Consider the following 17,336-nt stretch of genomic DNA (forward strand, 5'->3'; position numbering starts at 1 on the left):
AATCAGTCTTACTATCGTACTATCATTCTTGGTTCCCGTGGATGGAGAACACGGAAAGTAAGAGCCGGTGGCTAAGAGTTGAGAAGAGTGACAGTTCAGGGTTAAGGAGATGCTGTGACGGCACAGAGGAAATTCAGAATATGTATTGTCAAAGAGCAATTCTTGCGTTTATCCACGGAGGAAGATGCTGATTTTTATTCTGGATAAATTTACTAATATATTTTGAACTACTTGCGAGTTTGACAAGCACACTAAACGACTAAAAATATAAAAAATAGATACAAAATAATACATCAACTGGTATCAGTCGTATTCAAATCATTGCAACTCATAAATCAAACGAGACAAAAATCGTAATCATACATTCAAGCATTTTGGCCTTCCGATATTTACAGCCACATCCGCATCACAAATTAGTGTCGACCCCATCCTGCCGCACCCGCCAGCCTGTTGCACGCCATCGACGACCGCCTGCTCGTCCACGCCCACGCCGCCGACGACGCTGCACGCGCGGCATTTCCGCCCGCAATTGCGAGTGACGGCCGCGATTGCAAGGCCGCAGAGCTGGTTGGTGTTTACGGAGCTGAGACCGAGGACGGACTTCACTTTTGGTTGGTGCTGGCCGAGCACGACTGCGAGTTCGCGCGCGCGGTCGGTGGGTGTGGGGTCGGTGCTTGAGAGGGAGGAGAGGGAGGATAGGCTGGAGTTTGCGGAAGTGCCGAGAGGAGAGGGCGAGGATCGGGTTGAGAGGTCATCGGAGGAGGATAGAGAAGCTGATGGAGAGGAGGAGGAGAGCCAAGCTAGGATTGTCTCGTTTTCCTTATTGGCAGACCGCGCAAACGGGCGCCGCTTTTTACTCAGTCGCGACAGCTTCGAGTCCGTTGCCCGAGGCTTTAGACTCGAGGTTTGGTGCCTGTGGATCTCGACGTATTCAAACGAGTTGCAGAATGGGATGTTCACACAGGGAACGGTCGAGACTAGTCTGAGCTGGCCGCTGTCTGGGCAGGTGGAGAGTAAATTGCGGCACATTGGTAATTGACAGATTCAGGTAAGTTCCCCAACTATATACAGAACATCAAAAACCATCACCGAAGCAGAACTGCCTATATATATACTTAACCACCCCTCGATGGCCGATAAAAATATGGGGCTGTCTGTCGTCATGCTGAAGGCAGACCTAACCCGCAGGCAACCGCCTGCTCAGCTTGTGGCCTGTCTGTGCGAGGACCGACTCCTACCTTGCGGATGTTTCAGCCATCGCCAGAAAACCGCAGACCGAATGAAGATTAGCTGATGACTAGCTGATTAGTGGCTTGCTCTCATCTCGCGAGGAGTGTCAGTGTCGGCGCTACTGTGACGGTGCTCACAACGAGCGGCGCGCACAGACGCGTATGTTGAGGATTTGCTGCCACGCCAGACGCATGTGCCTTGCTTCTCGCACTGCTCTGACGCAATTCACGCGGACTGCCAGGATACTATTTGAGGCGCGCTTCAGATCATGGCAGAGGAGTCAGTGGTCGGACCTTTCGTGCAGCTAGATCGCTGCTCGAGCCCTTTGGCCAGGAGAACGGTCGACTCCTGGAGTCAGGTTGTAACAGATCCATGCCAGGTGCTTGCTAGGGTATCCAGAAATGAGCGCAGTAACGCGTCAACAGCAGCTTGGGAGTTCAGACGAAAAGCTATCGCGAACGACGGCAGTTGTTCACGACTTTCAAGACACGTTCTTATATCTATAGACAGAGGACAAAACTCCAACACCACACCTGCTCAAGAATAAAGCACAGAGCGCATTAAAACTAGAGAAACAGCACACGACCGCGAACAGGATCTATCATTAGCTTTCTCTTGCTTGCACCGAGCTCGGACGGCGGTCAAATGAGTCTTGAACTGACTCAAACAGCGTCAAGACACCGTATTATCACCACATACAGTTATCGTGCATGCTCTCCAAAAGAAAACACAACCATAAATCACCACAGACAAACAACCTCCCAAAAAACTGCTGGCCTCCAACTTGTCTGTCGCTATCGCAGCTCACGAGTTCCCGTATCGTGATTGACGATCTGCACGAGCCATTCCAGGTCACGTGAGGGAGATTGGGCAGCGCGCTGGCTGGCAACTCAAAATTAAGTTGATGTCGGTCGTTGTCTGCGAGCAAGAACAAGGATCGTCTGGAAGATATCGATACAAGAGTGCAGGGAAGACTTCTGCGAGACGAGAACTGTGCTTTGAAGGGGGTTTATTTTCTTTGGCTTATATTACTGCGGTTGGAACGCGAAGAGCGAGCGGAAAAGGTGCGTATCTTGAATTTGCTGGTGGATATCAGAGATGATGGTCTAACAGTCTATACAGAAATTGAGATCCACTAATAGTGGTAAGCATTCGACGGTCCAATACTCATCACCAGTATCACTACAGCCTACTAACTATACCAGGCGATGTCCAGCAGCGCGGTAGCATTCGAAGCGCGGTCAAATAACTACAGCTTTGGCAATGTCTTCAAAACTCTCACAAAGGGACTCAAGTCCTCCTACACATCTGCTGCTGCGTCCGACGCGAACTCTACGACTCTACTAAGCCACCGGCGACGGAGCAAGGTTGCCGGTGTTGGCCTTCATGTGTTGATCGCGCGACTTCGGGATGACAACGTGCCAGAAGAACGAATGGCGGCGGCTGAAGCGCTCATGAGAGCGGTCAAGACTACTACTGTCTCTGACAGCCTTGTTGAGACCTGGTATGCGGCACAGGATATGCTGAGTCTGACGAACCCTCCCGAGCTCCGTCGTTCGGCTTGGCAGCTTTTGATGACCTGCATCGCCTTTGACGCAGACGACGACTCTCTCTCTGTGACGAAGCTGGTGTACTATCGAACAATAGTCGAGCGGCCGGTCGGTGATGACTTTGACTTACAGCTTGCGGCGTTCAGAGCTCTCACAAAAGATGGAAGAGAGCTGCCGGTCCTGGGTCCGTCCGAGAGTCCGTTTGTGCTAATCATCTCGACATGGCTGCGCGTCATTTTCAAGACTGTCGAAAAGGCACGCTCGTCTTCGGCGGCGAACCTGCAGGAGTGCGAAAAGTCCTTGCGCGCAATCTGCTCATATACTATCAACGTCATCAAGTTCAACTACTACGCTTTCGACGAGAAAGATATCGTCTCTCTTTTACGCGACATCTTAAACGTCTGCCGCCGGTCGTCTAGCAAGTCAGACACCGTGGAAGGAATTGCAATGATCAGCACTCTCACCGTCTACGGAAACCTACCGATATCCATGCTCAATCCCAGCATAGAGACACTCTGCAGCGCAAGCGTGGTCGTACCTGAGCTCTTTGACTCGTGCTGGGAAGCTATCCGCCATCTCGTCAACAGTCATCTGACCAACAACACAATCGTCTCGCTCTACGACCTCTTGCGAGACAGCAAGCCGAACCGCATCAGCGCGGTCAAGGGTGGAATCGTATTTCTCCAGCGACTACTTGAGGAAGAGCCAGAGAAAACAAAGACATACAATCTGACAATCAACTCTGTGATGAAGTCGTACCGCGCCGCGATGAAGTTCCAGCAAAACATAGCGATCGATCTTGCCGTCTGCAGTAGCATGGCTGCTTTGATCATGAACGACGAGACGTACAAGATGATTAGTTACGACGACTACAAGTCGGACGACTCGCCCTTGACTGTCATCATGAACTCTGCGAGCCGAGTCACTCTCCCGCTCAGCGACGACTACAGAGCACAGTCTACCAGAGAGACCGAGGCTTCGAACGCAATCATGACACTCGTTCAACAGATCATGGTTAAGCTGTACTACTCTTACACGTCCGAGTCGTTCTTCGGGCCATCGGACGTACTCATGAGCTTTTTCTTGCATGTAAACACATATGCCCATCAGGAGATTGCAGAGACGGTCGTTGATTTCTACGAGCGCGAGTATCTTTGCTTTCCCTCCTCGAGTGGGTGGGAGGCAAACTCCTCTGCTCTATTAGAATCATACTTTGGTAACCAGGCGCGCCCTTACGCACTGCGACTGCGAGTCATGCGCCATATGGAGACAGTGTACAAGGTTGCCAGAGAAGTCTGCGAGGAAGACGTGGTCGACCGGTTCCTGCACCGAATATTTGACACCATCGGCACAGAGACCGACATGAACATCCTAGCGCAGGTCGTCGATTTCGGTGTCGAAGTGGCTTCTACAAACAACGTCGCCGCGTTCGAGAAGCTAGTCGAGAATTTCTACAAGTGTATGCAGCTGCAGGCTTCCAGACGATCACAAGAGCCTTCGGCATCAGACGGAATACTTTCCTCTGGCTCAACTGCGAGACAAGCGTCAGCGCGCTTCGCTCGCCCGACGTCGCAGTCCACCAATCCCCTTCTCTCGGTCTCTCGCGCGCGGGCAAACTCGGCTTCGAAGCAAACCCCAGACCTGGCTATGACTCCAGCCAAGAGCAATCAAGTGACGGCATCGCAGATCATTGCCCGTGCGTTTGTCATTATGTTTATCAACGCGCTCGAGAAATCTGGCGAGAAATGCGGAATAATGTATCGCCATCTGCTGCGGATCGCCGGCGCGTCTTCGAAATGGGACGCGCGGACGATCTTGATTGTGTTTAACCTGCTGTTTCGGATTAGAGTCAACTCAGCTTCGCGCGTCATGCTCTTGCATCCAACTGATATGGATGGGTTTGCAGAATCACTGGGCCGCTATAAACCGACGATGACGCCGGAAGCGATCGAGAAAGCATTGTGGCTGTATCCCGAGGACCCGATGGTTCTAGGCGCTTCTCTTCCTCCTCGAGCCAGTTACTTTGTCACAATCATGGGCACTGACACGAGACTTCAGCAGGAGGAGAAATGCGACATTTCCGAAGGCGCAGAGTTTGGCCCGCGGCAGCAGTGCGAGGAGGTCGTGATCGACCGCCGGCGCGGAACCGCGGTGCTGAACATGTCTAGCTGGCTTGCGATCGTCACCGACATTCTCCGCGAAGGAGCAGATTGGGAGGTGTACTCGTTCGTAATTGCGTTCATGCCGCCGCAGATTTCGAACGTGCAGCTCTTTGTGCATTCGAGAGAGGAGATGCGCGAGCTGCGATCGGTGCTGTGTGAGCAGATCGCGGTGCGGGTTACGCAGACGCAGTTTGGTGAGAAAGTCGCAAAGGCGGATGTGCAGGTGTGTTTTATCAGATCGATGTCGTCGGTGATCGCGTACCACTCGTTCTTCTCCAAAGCCGAGCAGGACACGATTGTGAAATCCGTGCTGCTCGGGCTCGGCGCGCACGAGAAAGTCGCGGCGGCAGTGGTGCACTGTCTGCTGATGTGCTGCCACGAGTTCCCGATCTCGATCAAGCGGGTTCTGTCGCAGATCTTCACGTCGTTCCAGACCAAGATCACAAACTCGGCGCTCAGCGTGCATATTCTTGAGTTTTTGTCGGCGTTGGCGAGGATCCCGTCGCTGACGTCTAATTTCACACAGGACGACTTCAAGCGCGTGTTTGCGATGGCGTTCAAGTACGTCGAGCATGCGAATGACATGTCGTCTACGATTGGAACGGATGAGGTGCAAAACTCGAATAACAGAGTGCTTTCTCAGTACCTGATTGCTCTGGCGCACAACGTGGTGACCACCTGGTTTTTGACTATGAAGATGACTGATCGCTGCGACCTGGCGCCGTTCATCATGCGCGGGCTGTTGCTGGCTAACAGCAACCGGCCGACGGCCATTCCCGAGTCTGGAAACGAGTCCAGGCCAAGCGATGAGCGCACATGGGCCTCGATCGATTTGATTACGCGGTTCATGTACTCCGAGACCGAGCTTAAGATGCAGGATGTATTCAAGGGTATCGGCGGTGGCAAAAAATCTTCTGAGGTGGTGGGAAATATCTGGGTGCATGGCCTGAGCATCGTGTCTATTGAGTCGTTCCTAAAGACTGGGATCTCGCAGGTTGTGGTGCGTCGGCCGACAGGTACTACTTCGTTTAGTTTGCTGCCGGATCATAGCATGCTGCCGGCGTGGAAAGATAGTCTTGAGAGTCCAATCACGAGCTTTCCGGACGACTTTTCAGCCGACGACCAACTCGCGCTCCTGCCGCCGTATTTCTTCACCGAGCTCGTGGCGCCGCCAGAGATGCAGTCCTCGATCACGCCGACGCTTGTGTCGAACCCTGCCGATCCGGCGATTGTGCGCGCGCTGCAGATGTACGACCGCACGCCGGTAGTTGAGTTTCACAAGATTGGGATTATCTACATGGGACTTAATCAGACGTCTGAGCAGGAGATCCTCGCGAACGCGGTCGGGTCGAAAGCATATCTTGATTTCCTGGACGGGATGGGACAGTTGATTCGGCTCAAGGGGAATAAACAGGTGTACACGGGTGGTCTGGATACCGAGGGCGATGTGGACGGGGAGTACGCGTATGCGTGGAAAGATAAGATCACCCAGGCTATCTTCCACTGCACGACGTTGATGCCAAGTCGTCGGCGGAGCGTGAACGGCCGGAGCGAATCGACCGAGAACCTGGGCGAGCCGCTGTACGACGACGAGAGCCTGTCGAACAAGAAGCGACATATCGGAAATAACTTTGTGAATATCTACTGGAATGAGTCCGGGCGGCCGTTCAATTTTGATATGATTCGAAGCCAGTTCAATTTCATCAATATTGTGATCTCGCCACATACCAAGGCCGCGTCGTCGTTTGCTCCGGACTCGTCCGTGGCGTCTGCGTTACTTGGGACGGGAAGTAGTGCGGTGAAGGGCTTTGATTTCTTCAAAGTCAGAGTATACGTCAAGCCCGAGGCGGACAAGTCTGCGTTGTTTGCGCCGGCGTCGCATCTAAAGTTGATTGGCAAGAACTCCTTGCCGTTCTTTGTGCGCAACATGGCGTTGAACGCGGATATCTTTTCGTTTGTGTGGCATATGCATCCCGGGGACGAGTACTTGAGTAACTGGCAGTACAGGGTGCGGCAGACAAAGTTGCTCAAGGAGCGGATTGATAAGATTAGAGAGAAGGAGGAGCGGGAGGCGGCGGAGAAGGCAAAGGCAGGCGATGCTTGATTCATTTGTACATATTGAGAATTGTTTTTTTTGAATATTTTCAGTGTTTTGGAATATTTGGTATTATTTTTTGATTTTTGGCGTTTGTATTGTTGATTTAGAATGTACATAGTGACTACAATTAACAGTACTAAATTACATATAAGTTCACTCCAACAGCCTGTTATTCGATTCCCGCTCGTGTTGCTGGGCTAACCGTAAAAAATCAGCCTGCTCTGTGATTGTCAAGCGAGACCAGAGGGTGTCAAAGTCTGCGGATTCAATGTCAACGCCACGCATACGGTCTTCGAGATCTTTTCTTCGTGCTTCGTCGTCCTCTCCGTCGTCATCATCATCATCGTCGTCGTCGTCGTTATTGCTGTGATTAAAATTCTTGGGTGCTGTGGAATGCTCATCGTCGCTGTCAGCTTCGCTATCCTCGACATATTCGGCTGGTCTGTTTACTAATCTCTCCAAGTCACCCAGCGGATGCTCTTCGGCTTCTAGAGCGTACTCGTTGACTAACTCTCTCAACCTGATTTTCTCCTCATCACTCGTAGCAACCCCATCATTCACCAGCACCTGTCTTCTGCCCTCGCCGCTCGCACTCCCAACCCCGGCGGCTGACGCGGTGGTCGAATCGCGTTTAAAAGAGGCAGTACACGCAGCATGCGCTTTAGATCTGTAGCATTTCAACGAGCAGTAGAAGCGTGAGCAGCGCGGACACTGGTATTTGCCGAGCTGGTGACCTTCTTTGCTTGCAGAGGTGGTGCAGAAGAAGCAGATTCGGGGCTCGAAGGTGGAGGTGAGGGAGTCTTGGATGTCGCGGTTGAGAGTTGTGAGGGGAGAAGACATCTGGCTGTATTATAAAGTTGTCTCGCTCTGCTAGCTGGTTGCTTTCATTATAGCCATCGACTTTGTAGAATGGAAATCAACGCGTAGTTGGGCAGTTTGAAGGCGTAGAAATTCTCCTGATGATCTGACGAGAGTTGCGGGTTAGGGCCGAGCTCGTACCCTCCAAGCGATGCTCCGCCGGTAACCGGAACCGAGTATCAGATCAGCGGGAAGATAACGAACCAGATTACGGATATTGTCAGATGGCATATCAGCAGGAGGTGTTTATCGAAACTGTTGTTGAAAGAAGCGGATGACTAGCTGAGCAGATAAGCTGAGCAATACAGGCGCAACTTGACTGTCAAAAGTTGAAGTCAGATAACTCAGTTGAGGCTTTCAACCTCCACGCCTTCACTTGCTCTTCCTTCTCCTCCAGCCATACAGATCCCTCAGAGAAATCAATGGAAAAGGCCTGCGGAACTATCTACAGCTCAACGGCTTTTCCGTCAACTCACAGAGTGAGAGAAATAAGCTGGCTGGGTTGAGTTGATACGACTGACGTTTAGTTGACGTGCGGTGCAAACGCGCGCGAGCTGGCAGGCACGTCAAGGAGGTCGCGATAGCGGGTGGATGGCTGCTGCTGTGCACTCACTGACCATCTGCACGAACCTGGTCTGTTTCTCTGTGCTTATTGTGATTGTCAAGCACGGACATTCTGTACTCTGCATTGTTCTTGAATTGTCTGTATCTCTTGCTGGGCGAATTCATTCACTCCCGCTGCGAGAAGTTGTCATTATCAGGACAGGCACATTTAATCAAACCAATGACTCGTCATCCTCGACAAAGTGTAAACCGGTACCCTCCGTCGGCTCTCTCGTGCCTATCAGTTCTCTTCAGCCAGCGACGCCTGAGCTGATAACGCGCGCCCGCCTGCAAGGGGGCGAACAGCAGTGAGTTTAGCGTGAAACCTGGCTGATGGAATATAACCCCGCCACTGCGCTCCCGTACATGCATCTTGAGGTTTGCCGGATGATAGCTGCCGCCTTGGCTGATAAGACTAGACCCTTTGGTGTATATTAGTCCCCTGATCTGCCATCTCTATCTCTGCTGTCTCCTCCAACACCACAGTGGATCCTGCACACACCATGGCCGTCGACGAGATCTCCGAGCAATCAGTCGCAGACTCAACCTCCGTCGTCGAGAAGACGCACAAAAAAGTCACACTCCCGTACTACAATGAAGATTACAAGCCCTCGCGGGCGCTGTACCATCTGAGCAAGATGTGGGATACTTTCGGCAAGGAGCCAAGCGAGCGCGCGCTGGTGGCTAAGCTTGACGTGTTTTTGTTCTTGTACGGTATCTTGGCGTATATCGTCAAGAGTCTGGATACGAGCAATATCAGCAATGCCTACGTCAGTGGAATGAAAGAAGACGTGAGTACTCTGAATCAATTTCACGGTTTTGTACAGCTACTGACTATCAGATAGTTGAACGTCGTTGGTAACGAGTACAATTACATGTCGACCTCGTTCACGATCGGATACATGGCCGGCGCGATCCCCGCGCAGCTGATCATGAACCGCGTTCGTCCGTCGATCTTCATTCCCTGCTGTACCTTGACCTGGACTGCGTTCGTCATGGCAATGGCCGGCGCCAAGAGTCCTACTCTGATCTACATCTGCCGCGCGGTAAGTTCTGCTCTTGATCTGAGAAACTGCGAGAGATGCTAACGTGTGTGTAGATCATTGGTGTTGCGGAAGGTGGTCTTTTCCCCAGTATCTCCTGGCTGATTGGAAGTTGGTACATGCCCGACGAACTCGCAAAGCGCATGGTCACTTTCGAACTCGCGAGTCAGATGGCCGCCATGTTTTCAGGCTACATCCAAGCCGGTCTGTACTCTTCCATGAACGGCGTCGGCGGTCTTGCGGGCTGGCGCTGGTTGTTTATCTTTGACGGCGTGATCTCGATCCCGATCGGTTTGTTTGGCATCTTTGCGCTGCCTGATTTCCCGCACAACACGCGCGCAATGTATTTGACGAAGCGGGATCGCGAGATTGCGCTGATGCGCGTCGAAAACGCGGGCCGGAAGCCGCCAAAGAAATTGGGCGTCAAGGGATGGATCGGTATCTTCTCTTCCTGGAAGATTTACGCGTTCATCATGGCGTTCAGTACCCCTGCGATCAACGGTGCGACAGGTTACTTCAACCTGTGGCTCAAATCGCTCGACAAGTACTCGGTGCAGATGATCAACATCATCCCGACCGGCGGCAACGCAATCTCGATCGTCTACGGCTTTGTGTTCTCCTGGGTCTCGGACTGGACGCGCATCAGATGGCCGCTGATCCTGCTTTCGGTGATTCCGCCGCTTGTGGGTTGCATCATGCTTTCGGTGTGGGACATTGCGTTCGGAGCAAAGATGGCGGCATTCTTCTTGCTCTTTGCGAGTTCGGCGTCGCAGCCGCTTACGCTGGTGTGGGCGACCGAGTTGTTTCAGGATAGTACTGAGATGAGAGGCGCGCTTACTGCTGCCGCCGACACATTGTACGTATACCTTTGATAGTCTATCTGACGTTTACACTAACACTCTTATAGTACAAACGCAATCCTGGCATGGCTGCCGGTGGTCGCATATCCCGCCGCGCACGCCCCAGAATACAAGGGCTACGCGTCCTACAAGATGTCTGCGGGCATGATTGGCGCGCAGATCGTCGGCGTGCTCAACCTTGCCTTCTGGGCGCGCTGGGAGCAGCGACGCAAGGGTGTTAAGTTTAACGAGTTTGGACTTCCTATCGTTGAGCGCGATGAGGAGGAGGAGTATAACGTTGAGGTCGAAGTCCTGGAGGGAAGCGGGAGTGATGAGGTTGGGGATTTGGAGAAGGGGAAGGAACATATTGTGCATACGCGTGAGATTTGATGATCATGATGATGAATTTATGTCTTGAGTGTAGTAAAAATTATTGATTTTGTATCGTCTCTGTGCTAATACAGAGAGAGAGTAGACCAAGTACCATAACAGAATGTACAGAAGTTTTGAGGGGTATCATTTGAGGATCGGGATTCATGAGAATAAACAGGAGTTCTCTAAAGGTATTTTCAAGCTTCACCGGAAAGTTTGGAAACCAAAAAGTAGTCGTTGATGGAAGTCTGCTGCGTCTCGCCAGAGTCGTCTTGGTCGCATGTAGTTGGAGTAACTGGCTCTTCGCACGACTTCGTTCGCTTGTGACCGGTGTTGTGGTCAGGATTTGCTCTTGAACTGCGTTTGCGAGAGGGAGTAGAAGGAGGTGGTGGTGGAGGACGGCTGATGAAGTATTCAGGTCGTAGTCCACGAACCGGGCTTTCAGGGAGCTCTTTAGAGATTTGTTTGCCTTCGCCCGAGCTGTTTTCGATATTCAACCTAGAGACGGGAAGGGGATCGAGAACCGCGTCAAGATAGTTGCTGCTTTCCAGAGATCCCTTTGACTGAGCAGAAGAGTGCGGGGGTTTGTCAGACGGGGTGGGTGAGCAGGGTATGCTGTAGAAAAGAGGATTATGAGAGCGCCAGGTGGTCGGAGGGGCTTGCTCGAGAGAGTGCTCTTTGCTTTCGGCGCTCTCAGTAGATTGAGGGCGAGTGATGCAGAAGTCAGGAGGAGTAGACTCGGAGATGTGTTGCTGGATGATGGTGGCGGTGAAGGGCTGGCTGTCGCGAGCGCGACGAGGTTTAGAGTCGGGGGAGGCGTCGGGATTGACAGAAGAAGTAGCAGCAGCAGCGGCAGCATGAATGGAGTTTTCCAAATTCCCATCAGAAAATCGAGTAACTTTTCTGACGGTGGTAGCGGGGCGAGGCATGGAGACGGTGAACCGAGTGAAGGTAGGTGAGGCGGCCAGTTTGGGCGTGGCCAGAATCTGATCCATCGCCGCGCCACGGGCTATGCTGTGCCATTTCTTCTCCTCGCGGGTGCCAAAGGGACAGATGTAGACGCGTCCACAGACAAGAACGTTCGATTCTATGAATTCAAAGTCACAGACGGCAGGCGGACGCAGGAGTGCGCTGGAGCCAAAGGCGATGTCAACAAGTTCAGCGCCGGCGGCGGGAGAGGAGAGTCTGACGCCGGGGAAGGCGTAGGATTTCAGACCGAAAGTGTCGTCAATGTACTTTGAGAGGTTTGCGACAGGAGGAGGGCTCAGAGATGGGTCGGGCAGCTTTGCCTGGCGTTGGAGATAGGGCTGGAGGAGAGAGGGCATGGCAGCGAGAAGGAGAGAGCGGGAGAAGGTAGCCATGGAGGAGAGCGGGGGCAGGACGATGATCTCGAAGGAGGCGGTCGCAGCCATGATGGAAAAGTGTTGGTATTGGTATCAGACAGTATCAGCACAGAGTAGAGCAGAGTATTAGTATCAGAGTATGAGATCAGAGTCTGAGATCAGTCAGTATCAGAGTATCAAAATCAGGGAGATTCCCAAACAGCCCGGCGACTCGGCGTTGGCACTCGGGGGATTTCGGATGCGTTCACAGGGCAGTGAGTTAATTTAGGAAGTTTAAGAGGCGCTAAGGAAACTCTAATGATGTTCAGAATATCGGACTTCCATCATTTATCGTAAATGATCGATGTTGAGCAGCTATCAACGCGATTGAGAGAGTCTACCGTCATAAAAACATCTCTTCTGCGTTTGGCATGGAATATGGCACTGTTTGGGCACTGCAGATGCTACAAATGAAGAGTGGGAGGCCTTCAATTCGTGCCGGAACAATATCATTATGTCTCCAGACGAGGAGACTTATAACCAACGCGTGATCAGATTTTGAAGACAACGAGGATTACAGCATCTTAGAAGAACTTGAGTATGCTTTGAGGACTTGGTTGGATCCATTAAAAGCGAGTCTGGTGAAAGCCTGGGTCGACCAAGTCTCTCATTTAGGAAATACGTCCACATCGCGAGTGGAAGCTTCTCATTCTGCTCTTAAGCACCAACTGCGTTATAAAAGCTATGGTAGTATTTGAACGCTTTATGGAGTTATCAAATATGTTTGAGAGTCAGCAGAAGAGACCAAAAGTCATACGGTAACGTACTAAGAATGCGACGGCATATGGATACGGTTGAGATGCTTGCAGTGTGTTGAATCAATGTATTTCGCATGAAGCTCTCAGAAGAAGAAAAATATTTAAGAAAGACAGTTTAAAGACAGTCTCTTGGGTTCTGTGCTGGCCTATTTTCAAGATCTTACGGCCTACCTCGTGAGCATGTTATCAAAGATAAAATCAAGTACGGCCAACCACTTATGCCTTCAGACTTTCACAGTCATTGGCTCTCCCGTATCGCTCGGATTCCGCTATCTGTTTGATCGAGCCACAAGCTCACGCTACCTGTTTTCCAGTAATCTTACGGATACCAGCATCAAGTACTAGACGAGAGCTTAGTGCACATGAGTTGATGGCTGCCTCCGTCTCATCGAGAGCACCGGAATCGTGTAGCAGATGTGGAGGATTTGGGCACAGAAGAGATCCACGACTAAGCCCAACACAACTGGAGTGATTTAGCCGTGTTCAGAGTACATCGTACTATACTATTTTGTCTATTATCTTGTAAATTGGCTGAGTTTTCTTGCGTTTACCAAATGTAGAGGTCTTTAATCCATCATTAGAGTTTCCTTAGCGCCTCTTAAACTTCCTAAATTAACTCACAGCCCTGTGAACGCATCCGAAATCCACTCGGGGTTATGACGATTACGTAATTTTTTCAGAGTTTCCCCGCTTTGCCGAAAGAAGAAAGAAAGTTCCCTTATTAAGATCTGGTGGGAAATTAGAACATCCAATGAAATCATGACAAATCCAGCCGCAGATAGTGCGGCTACTCACTGCTTGTTGCGTTCTTGGTCGAGAAAGGTGCTGAAAGTGCGGTTAAAAGAATATCAAATAGAAGAGAATATAATGCTTTATAATCTAAATTAACAGCACCTTTCTCCGCGAACAGCAGACCACACTCGCCCCGGAGAGAAGACCAGCGTCGGGACAGTGGCACTTAGAGTTCAAGCTCAAACCCTAATCCGAGGTAAGGGCTTCCGCGTAGGTTTATTACATAACTGGCCCGCCTTCTCTTCCTCATCATCTTCGTTTTCGCCCACTGCGACTAGTCATCCATCCTCCTCCTCGACGCGCCGGTTCTCTGCCTCAGCACCTGCTCTCCCTCCGCTCCCTTCGCTCTCTTCGCTGCTACGCTCCGCAAACATGGAAGACCGGTTGATCCCCTCTGAAACCGACCACCTCGCCGACGGAAAGGCCCTCGCCGCCGCCTCCGCCTCCGCGGCCGCATCCACGCCCGCCGTCGCGTCGCCGCTCGCGACTCCCGCGCCCGCGCAGCCCATCTCCCCCTCCGCGCACTCCGCCGGCTCGCAGTCGCCTTCCGAGAGCGTGCCGCCCGTCGGCGAGAGCTCGCGCCACGGCAGACAGCTCTCGACCTCCAAGCGCGCTGCCCAGAACAGAGCCGCCCAGCGCGCCTTCCGTCAGCGCAAGGAATGCTACATCAAGGACCTCGAGGCAAAGTTCGACGAGCTCAAGGCCTCCAAGGCTATCATCGACGGTCTACGCGCTGAGAACGTCCAATTACGCGACTACATCCTCGCGCTCCAGTCTCGTCTTATCGAGCAGCCCGGCGTCGGTGGCAGTGGCGTGCCCACTCCTCCTGCTGTTTACGCTCGTCGTCCGATCGACTTTATGCACGAGAGCAACCTCCACGAGCAGCACAACAACGCCGCCGTCTCGCTCTCTGATATCGGCAAGGACGAGCAGCTGTCTGAGAAGGCTCGTTGAGTTTTCTGATTCGCGCGTTTTTTCTTTTCATTTTTCTCTTTGTTTTTCTATCTTTCTCTCCGCTGCTAGTCGCGCGGTCGCCTCATAAATTTCACAGATCTCGGTCTTGTTTTGTTTGTCATGACTGTTTTGACTCTTTTCTATCCCTCAAACTACAGAGGGCAGTGCTATCGTTGATCCGTCTAATATCGTGTTGCCATCTAAAAACCCTTGAAAAGGATCGCGTTTACTTGTATTTTTGGGCTTGGGTGTTTATCTTGTTGTCTTTACTCAATCTGGTTTGTAATCTGTGTGTTGCCTTTCTAGTCGGCTGTTGTCTTCTTCATCGATGTAGTCCTATCTTGTCTGATCTTCTTTCTGAGCACTTACCTTGCTCTGGACGATCTCGACCCTCTCTTGTGTGCTTTCTTCTTTTTGTGTCGGCCGTCGTCTCTGCATCTAGCAGCCGACCCGAACCTGTACCAATACATGTATTTTTATCTCGTTCTATAATCCTATAACAATCAGCAACCTATCTGCTTTCTCCTCTCTCCCGTATGTCAGCCTTTGCTGATCATCACAATGCTCCAGATTATTACGCAATTCGTGACTGTAACTGAACATCTCAGCACGCTGACTCGGGTTTAGGGCTTCTCTTTTGGGCTCGCGTTGAATTTTACAAACAATCAGAGGCAGATGTAAACATTGTCAACCCACGCTCCTCGACAGTTCCCAGCCGGTCTCTGATCTGTCTGCAACTGCCTTGCGCCTCTTTGTACTGTAACAGCAGCATGATGGAGATGGACTACTCCCCTGCGCAGCGGTCTACCTACCGTGGCAGCGAAAGTCCCATGGACTTCTCCTACAGCGGATCCGCACACGTCGACTCAAACTCCCCCTTCAAGGTCGCTGGCTCCTTCCCGACCCCCTCGAGAGCAACTCCTGGCGCATACAACGGCTTTGTGAGCTCTGTCACCCCTCACCATCAGCAGTCGCAGCAGTCGCCGTTTACCCCTTTCTTCACAGCAAACACGAACGAGTCCCGCGCGCGACCGGGGGCGTTTGGCGAGCCGATGACTAGTCCGACCGGGAACAGAGGAAACCAGATCAGAAGCGAAGAAGTGCTTCCGGCTGGAAGTCCGATGGACGAGGACGTCGTCATGCTTTCCGCAGGGACTACCCCCACACCGACGCCCAGAGCGGGACAAGGCGATCAGACGACTTCCAACAGAGAAGAAGACAAGGAAAACAACATGTCCTTCTCGAGAAAGTTTATGAAGGCGATGAGACGTAGCTCTTCTGGTACCAGTCCGATTTCAAAACTGTTTTCAAAAAGACTTTCACCCCCGAAGCAGAGCGGAAGAAGGAGACAGTATAACCAGAACTCAGACTACGAGGAAGACGACGACGATCTGTTTGACGACAGCGACGATTCGGAATGGTCTGATAGGGTAGTCGTCAAGAAGACTACCGTAATGAGGTCCCCCAGGAAAGGATCTTCCAGCATCAGATCTGGATCTCCTCGCAAGGTCTCACGTACGGTCTCTTCGCACGCTGTCGTTGCTTCAAATCATCAGCAGAATCCGTCGCTGCTGGCTGCTCTGTCAAGTCACGACAACCTACCATTCGTCTTTGCTCAGTATCTGCAGCTCATGTTCAACGTCTTTCTGGTTCTTGTTATGCTCTATCTTATCATGACTTTTGTTTTGATGGTGCGAGGAGAAGTCCGTCACAAAGTCGAGGAATACACGCAAAAGGCTGCGATTGAAATTGCACTATGCACTTCAAATTACATTGAGAATCACTGCGCTGATATTCGGACGCAGTTTAACGCTGCTGCTTGCTCGTCGTGGCAGAAGTGCATGGACCGTGAACCTTCAGATGTCGGCAGAGCGAGTGTTAGTGCTGAGACTGTCGCTGATATCCTGAACAGCTTTATTGAAAGGCTATCTTATAAGAGCATGGTATGTTCACAACTGTCTTTCGTTTTCAAAGGCATATACCACTAACGCTTATGGTCTTTAGGGCTTCTTATTTGTTCTCATTCTCGGATCAATATATGTGTCGTCTACAAAAGGCTTCCAGCAGACTCATCAAACAGTGAATCCTCCTCCCCATCTACAGGAGCGGATCGCATACCATCAGCCTCCACCGTCGCCGAAAAAGATGGACTTCTCGAGAGCGATAGAGCCCATCAACGTGGATGACTAGCGTTAATAGCTGAGTGTTAGCTGGAAGAAGAAATAATGCATATCTTGGTTTTGTTTTGTAGGAGTGACGAGCTTTGAGGATTGAATTTTGTTTGCTTACGGACTGATCTCCGGCGGTGGTGGTCCTCCCTTCGCCCCCGGATCAGGCAGTGTCAAGTAGCTTGGGTAACGGCGCGTGTTTTGATTGCATTTTGAAGATGTTAAAAGCTTGATATATATATAATGCATATAAATATCGTTACAAATATACATTAGATCACTTACCATTGGATAGAAGCAGCAACACATGCACACTTAGCCCCTTAACTATTTAAAACATCATGTGACTTATGCTCAAGACCCTTACCCACTTACAACGCGCTCTCGCTCAGTCTGCCTTGGAACTTGCACGCGTTTCTTGATCGGATTCCTGACATCATCAGAACTTTTATTCCGTCTATTCGCCGTCGATTGTCGAGATACTGGAACGAATTACGGGGTTATTAAAGGGTGAGTTGATCTGATTT

General features: G+C 51.4%; 7 protein-coding genes across 7 annotated transcripts; 4 read left to right on the plus strand and 3 right to left on the minus strand.

The window, feature by feature from the left end:
* Positions 1–357: 357 nt before the first annotated feature.
* On the minus strand, positions 358–1,029 carry BZA70DRAFT_269608 (uncharacterized protein; the record flags this gene model as incomplete). Its single annotated transcript, XM_064911226.1, has 1 exon — positions 358–1,029. The coding sequence occupies one exon, from the start codon at positions 1,027–1,029 to the stop codon at positions 358–360; it is 672 nt and encodes a 223-aa protein (XP_064766040.1).
* A 1,117-nt stretch (positions 1,030–2,146) lies between these two features.
* BZA70DRAFT_89325 (uncharacterized protein) lies at positions 2,147–7,120 on the plus strand. Its single transcript, XM_064915514.1, has 3 exons — positions 2,147–2,294; positions 2,353–2,374; positions 2,436–7,120. The coding sequence occupies exon 3, from the start codon at positions 2,439–2,441 to the stop codon at positions 7,044–7,046; it is 4,608 nt and encodes a 1,535-aa protein (XP_064766041.1). The 5' UTR covers positions 2,147–2,294; positions 2,353–2,374; positions 2,436–2,438; the 3' UTR covers positions 7,047–7,120.
* A 13-nt stretch (positions 7,121–7,133) lies between these two features.
* Positions 7,134–7,963, minus strand: BZA70DRAFT_284547 (uncharacterized protein). The gene has a single exon (XM_064913619.1). It carries the CDS (start codon positions 7,878–7,880, stop codon positions 7,194–7,196), a length of 687 nt encoding a protein of 228 aa, XP_064766042.1. The 5' UTR covers positions 7,881–7,963; the 3' UTR covers positions 7,134–7,193.
* A 946-nt stretch (positions 7,964–8,909) lies between these two features.
* On the plus strand, positions 8,910–10,863 carry BZA70DRAFT_89658 (putative pantothenate transporter). Its single transcript, XM_064915515.1, has 4 exons — positions 8,910–9,292; positions 9,347–9,547; positions 9,601–10,400; positions 10,452–10,863. Exons 1-4 carry the CDS (start codon positions 9,005–9,007, stop codon positions 10,771–10,773), a joined length of 1,611 nt encoding a protein of 536 aa, XP_064766043.1. The 5' UTR covers positions 8,910–9,004; the 3' UTR covers positions 10,774–10,863.
* BZA70DRAFT_89674 (uncharacterized protein) lies at positions 10,685–12,325 on the minus strand. Its single transcript, XM_064915516.1, has one exon. The coding sequence runs from the start codon at positions 12,165–12,167 to the stop codon at positions 10,953–10,955; it is 1,215 nt and encodes a 404-aa protein (XP_064766044.1). The 5' UTR covers positions 12,168–12,325; the 3' UTR covers positions 10,685–10,952.
* A 1,329-nt stretch (positions 12,326–13,654) lies between these two features.
* On the plus strand, positions 13,655–14,641 carry BZA70DRAFT_269613 (uncharacterized protein; the record flags this gene model as incomplete). The annotated part of the gene is made up of 2 exons (XM_064911227.1): positions 13,655–13,726; positions 13,787–14,641. 2 exons carry the CDS (start codon positions 13,655–13,657, stop codon positions 14,639–14,641), a joined length of 927 nt encoding a protein of 308 aa, XP_064766045.1.
* A 770-nt stretch (positions 14,642–15,411) lies between these two features.
* Positions 15,412–16,831, plus strand: BZA70DRAFT_291816 (Di-sulfide bridge nucleocytoplasmic transport domain-containing protein; the record flags this gene model as incomplete). The annotated part of the gene is made up of 2 exons (XM_064914334.1): positions 15,412–16,584; positions 16,646–16,831. 2 exons carry the CDS (start codon positions 15,412–15,414, stop codon positions 16,829–16,831), a joined length of 1,359 nt encoding a protein of 452 aa, XP_064766046.1.
* Positions 16,832–17,336: the final 505 nt, after the last annotated feature.

The sequence above is a fragment of the Myxozyma melibiosi genome (genome assembly GCF_037950935.1).
Source record: "Myxozyma melibiosi strain Phaff 52-87 chromosome Unknown BZA70scaffold_14, whole genome shotgun sequence".
Lineage (NCBI taxonomy): Eukaryota > Fungi > Ascomycota > Lipomycetes > Lipomycetales > Lipomycetaceae > Myxozyma > Myxozyma melibiosi.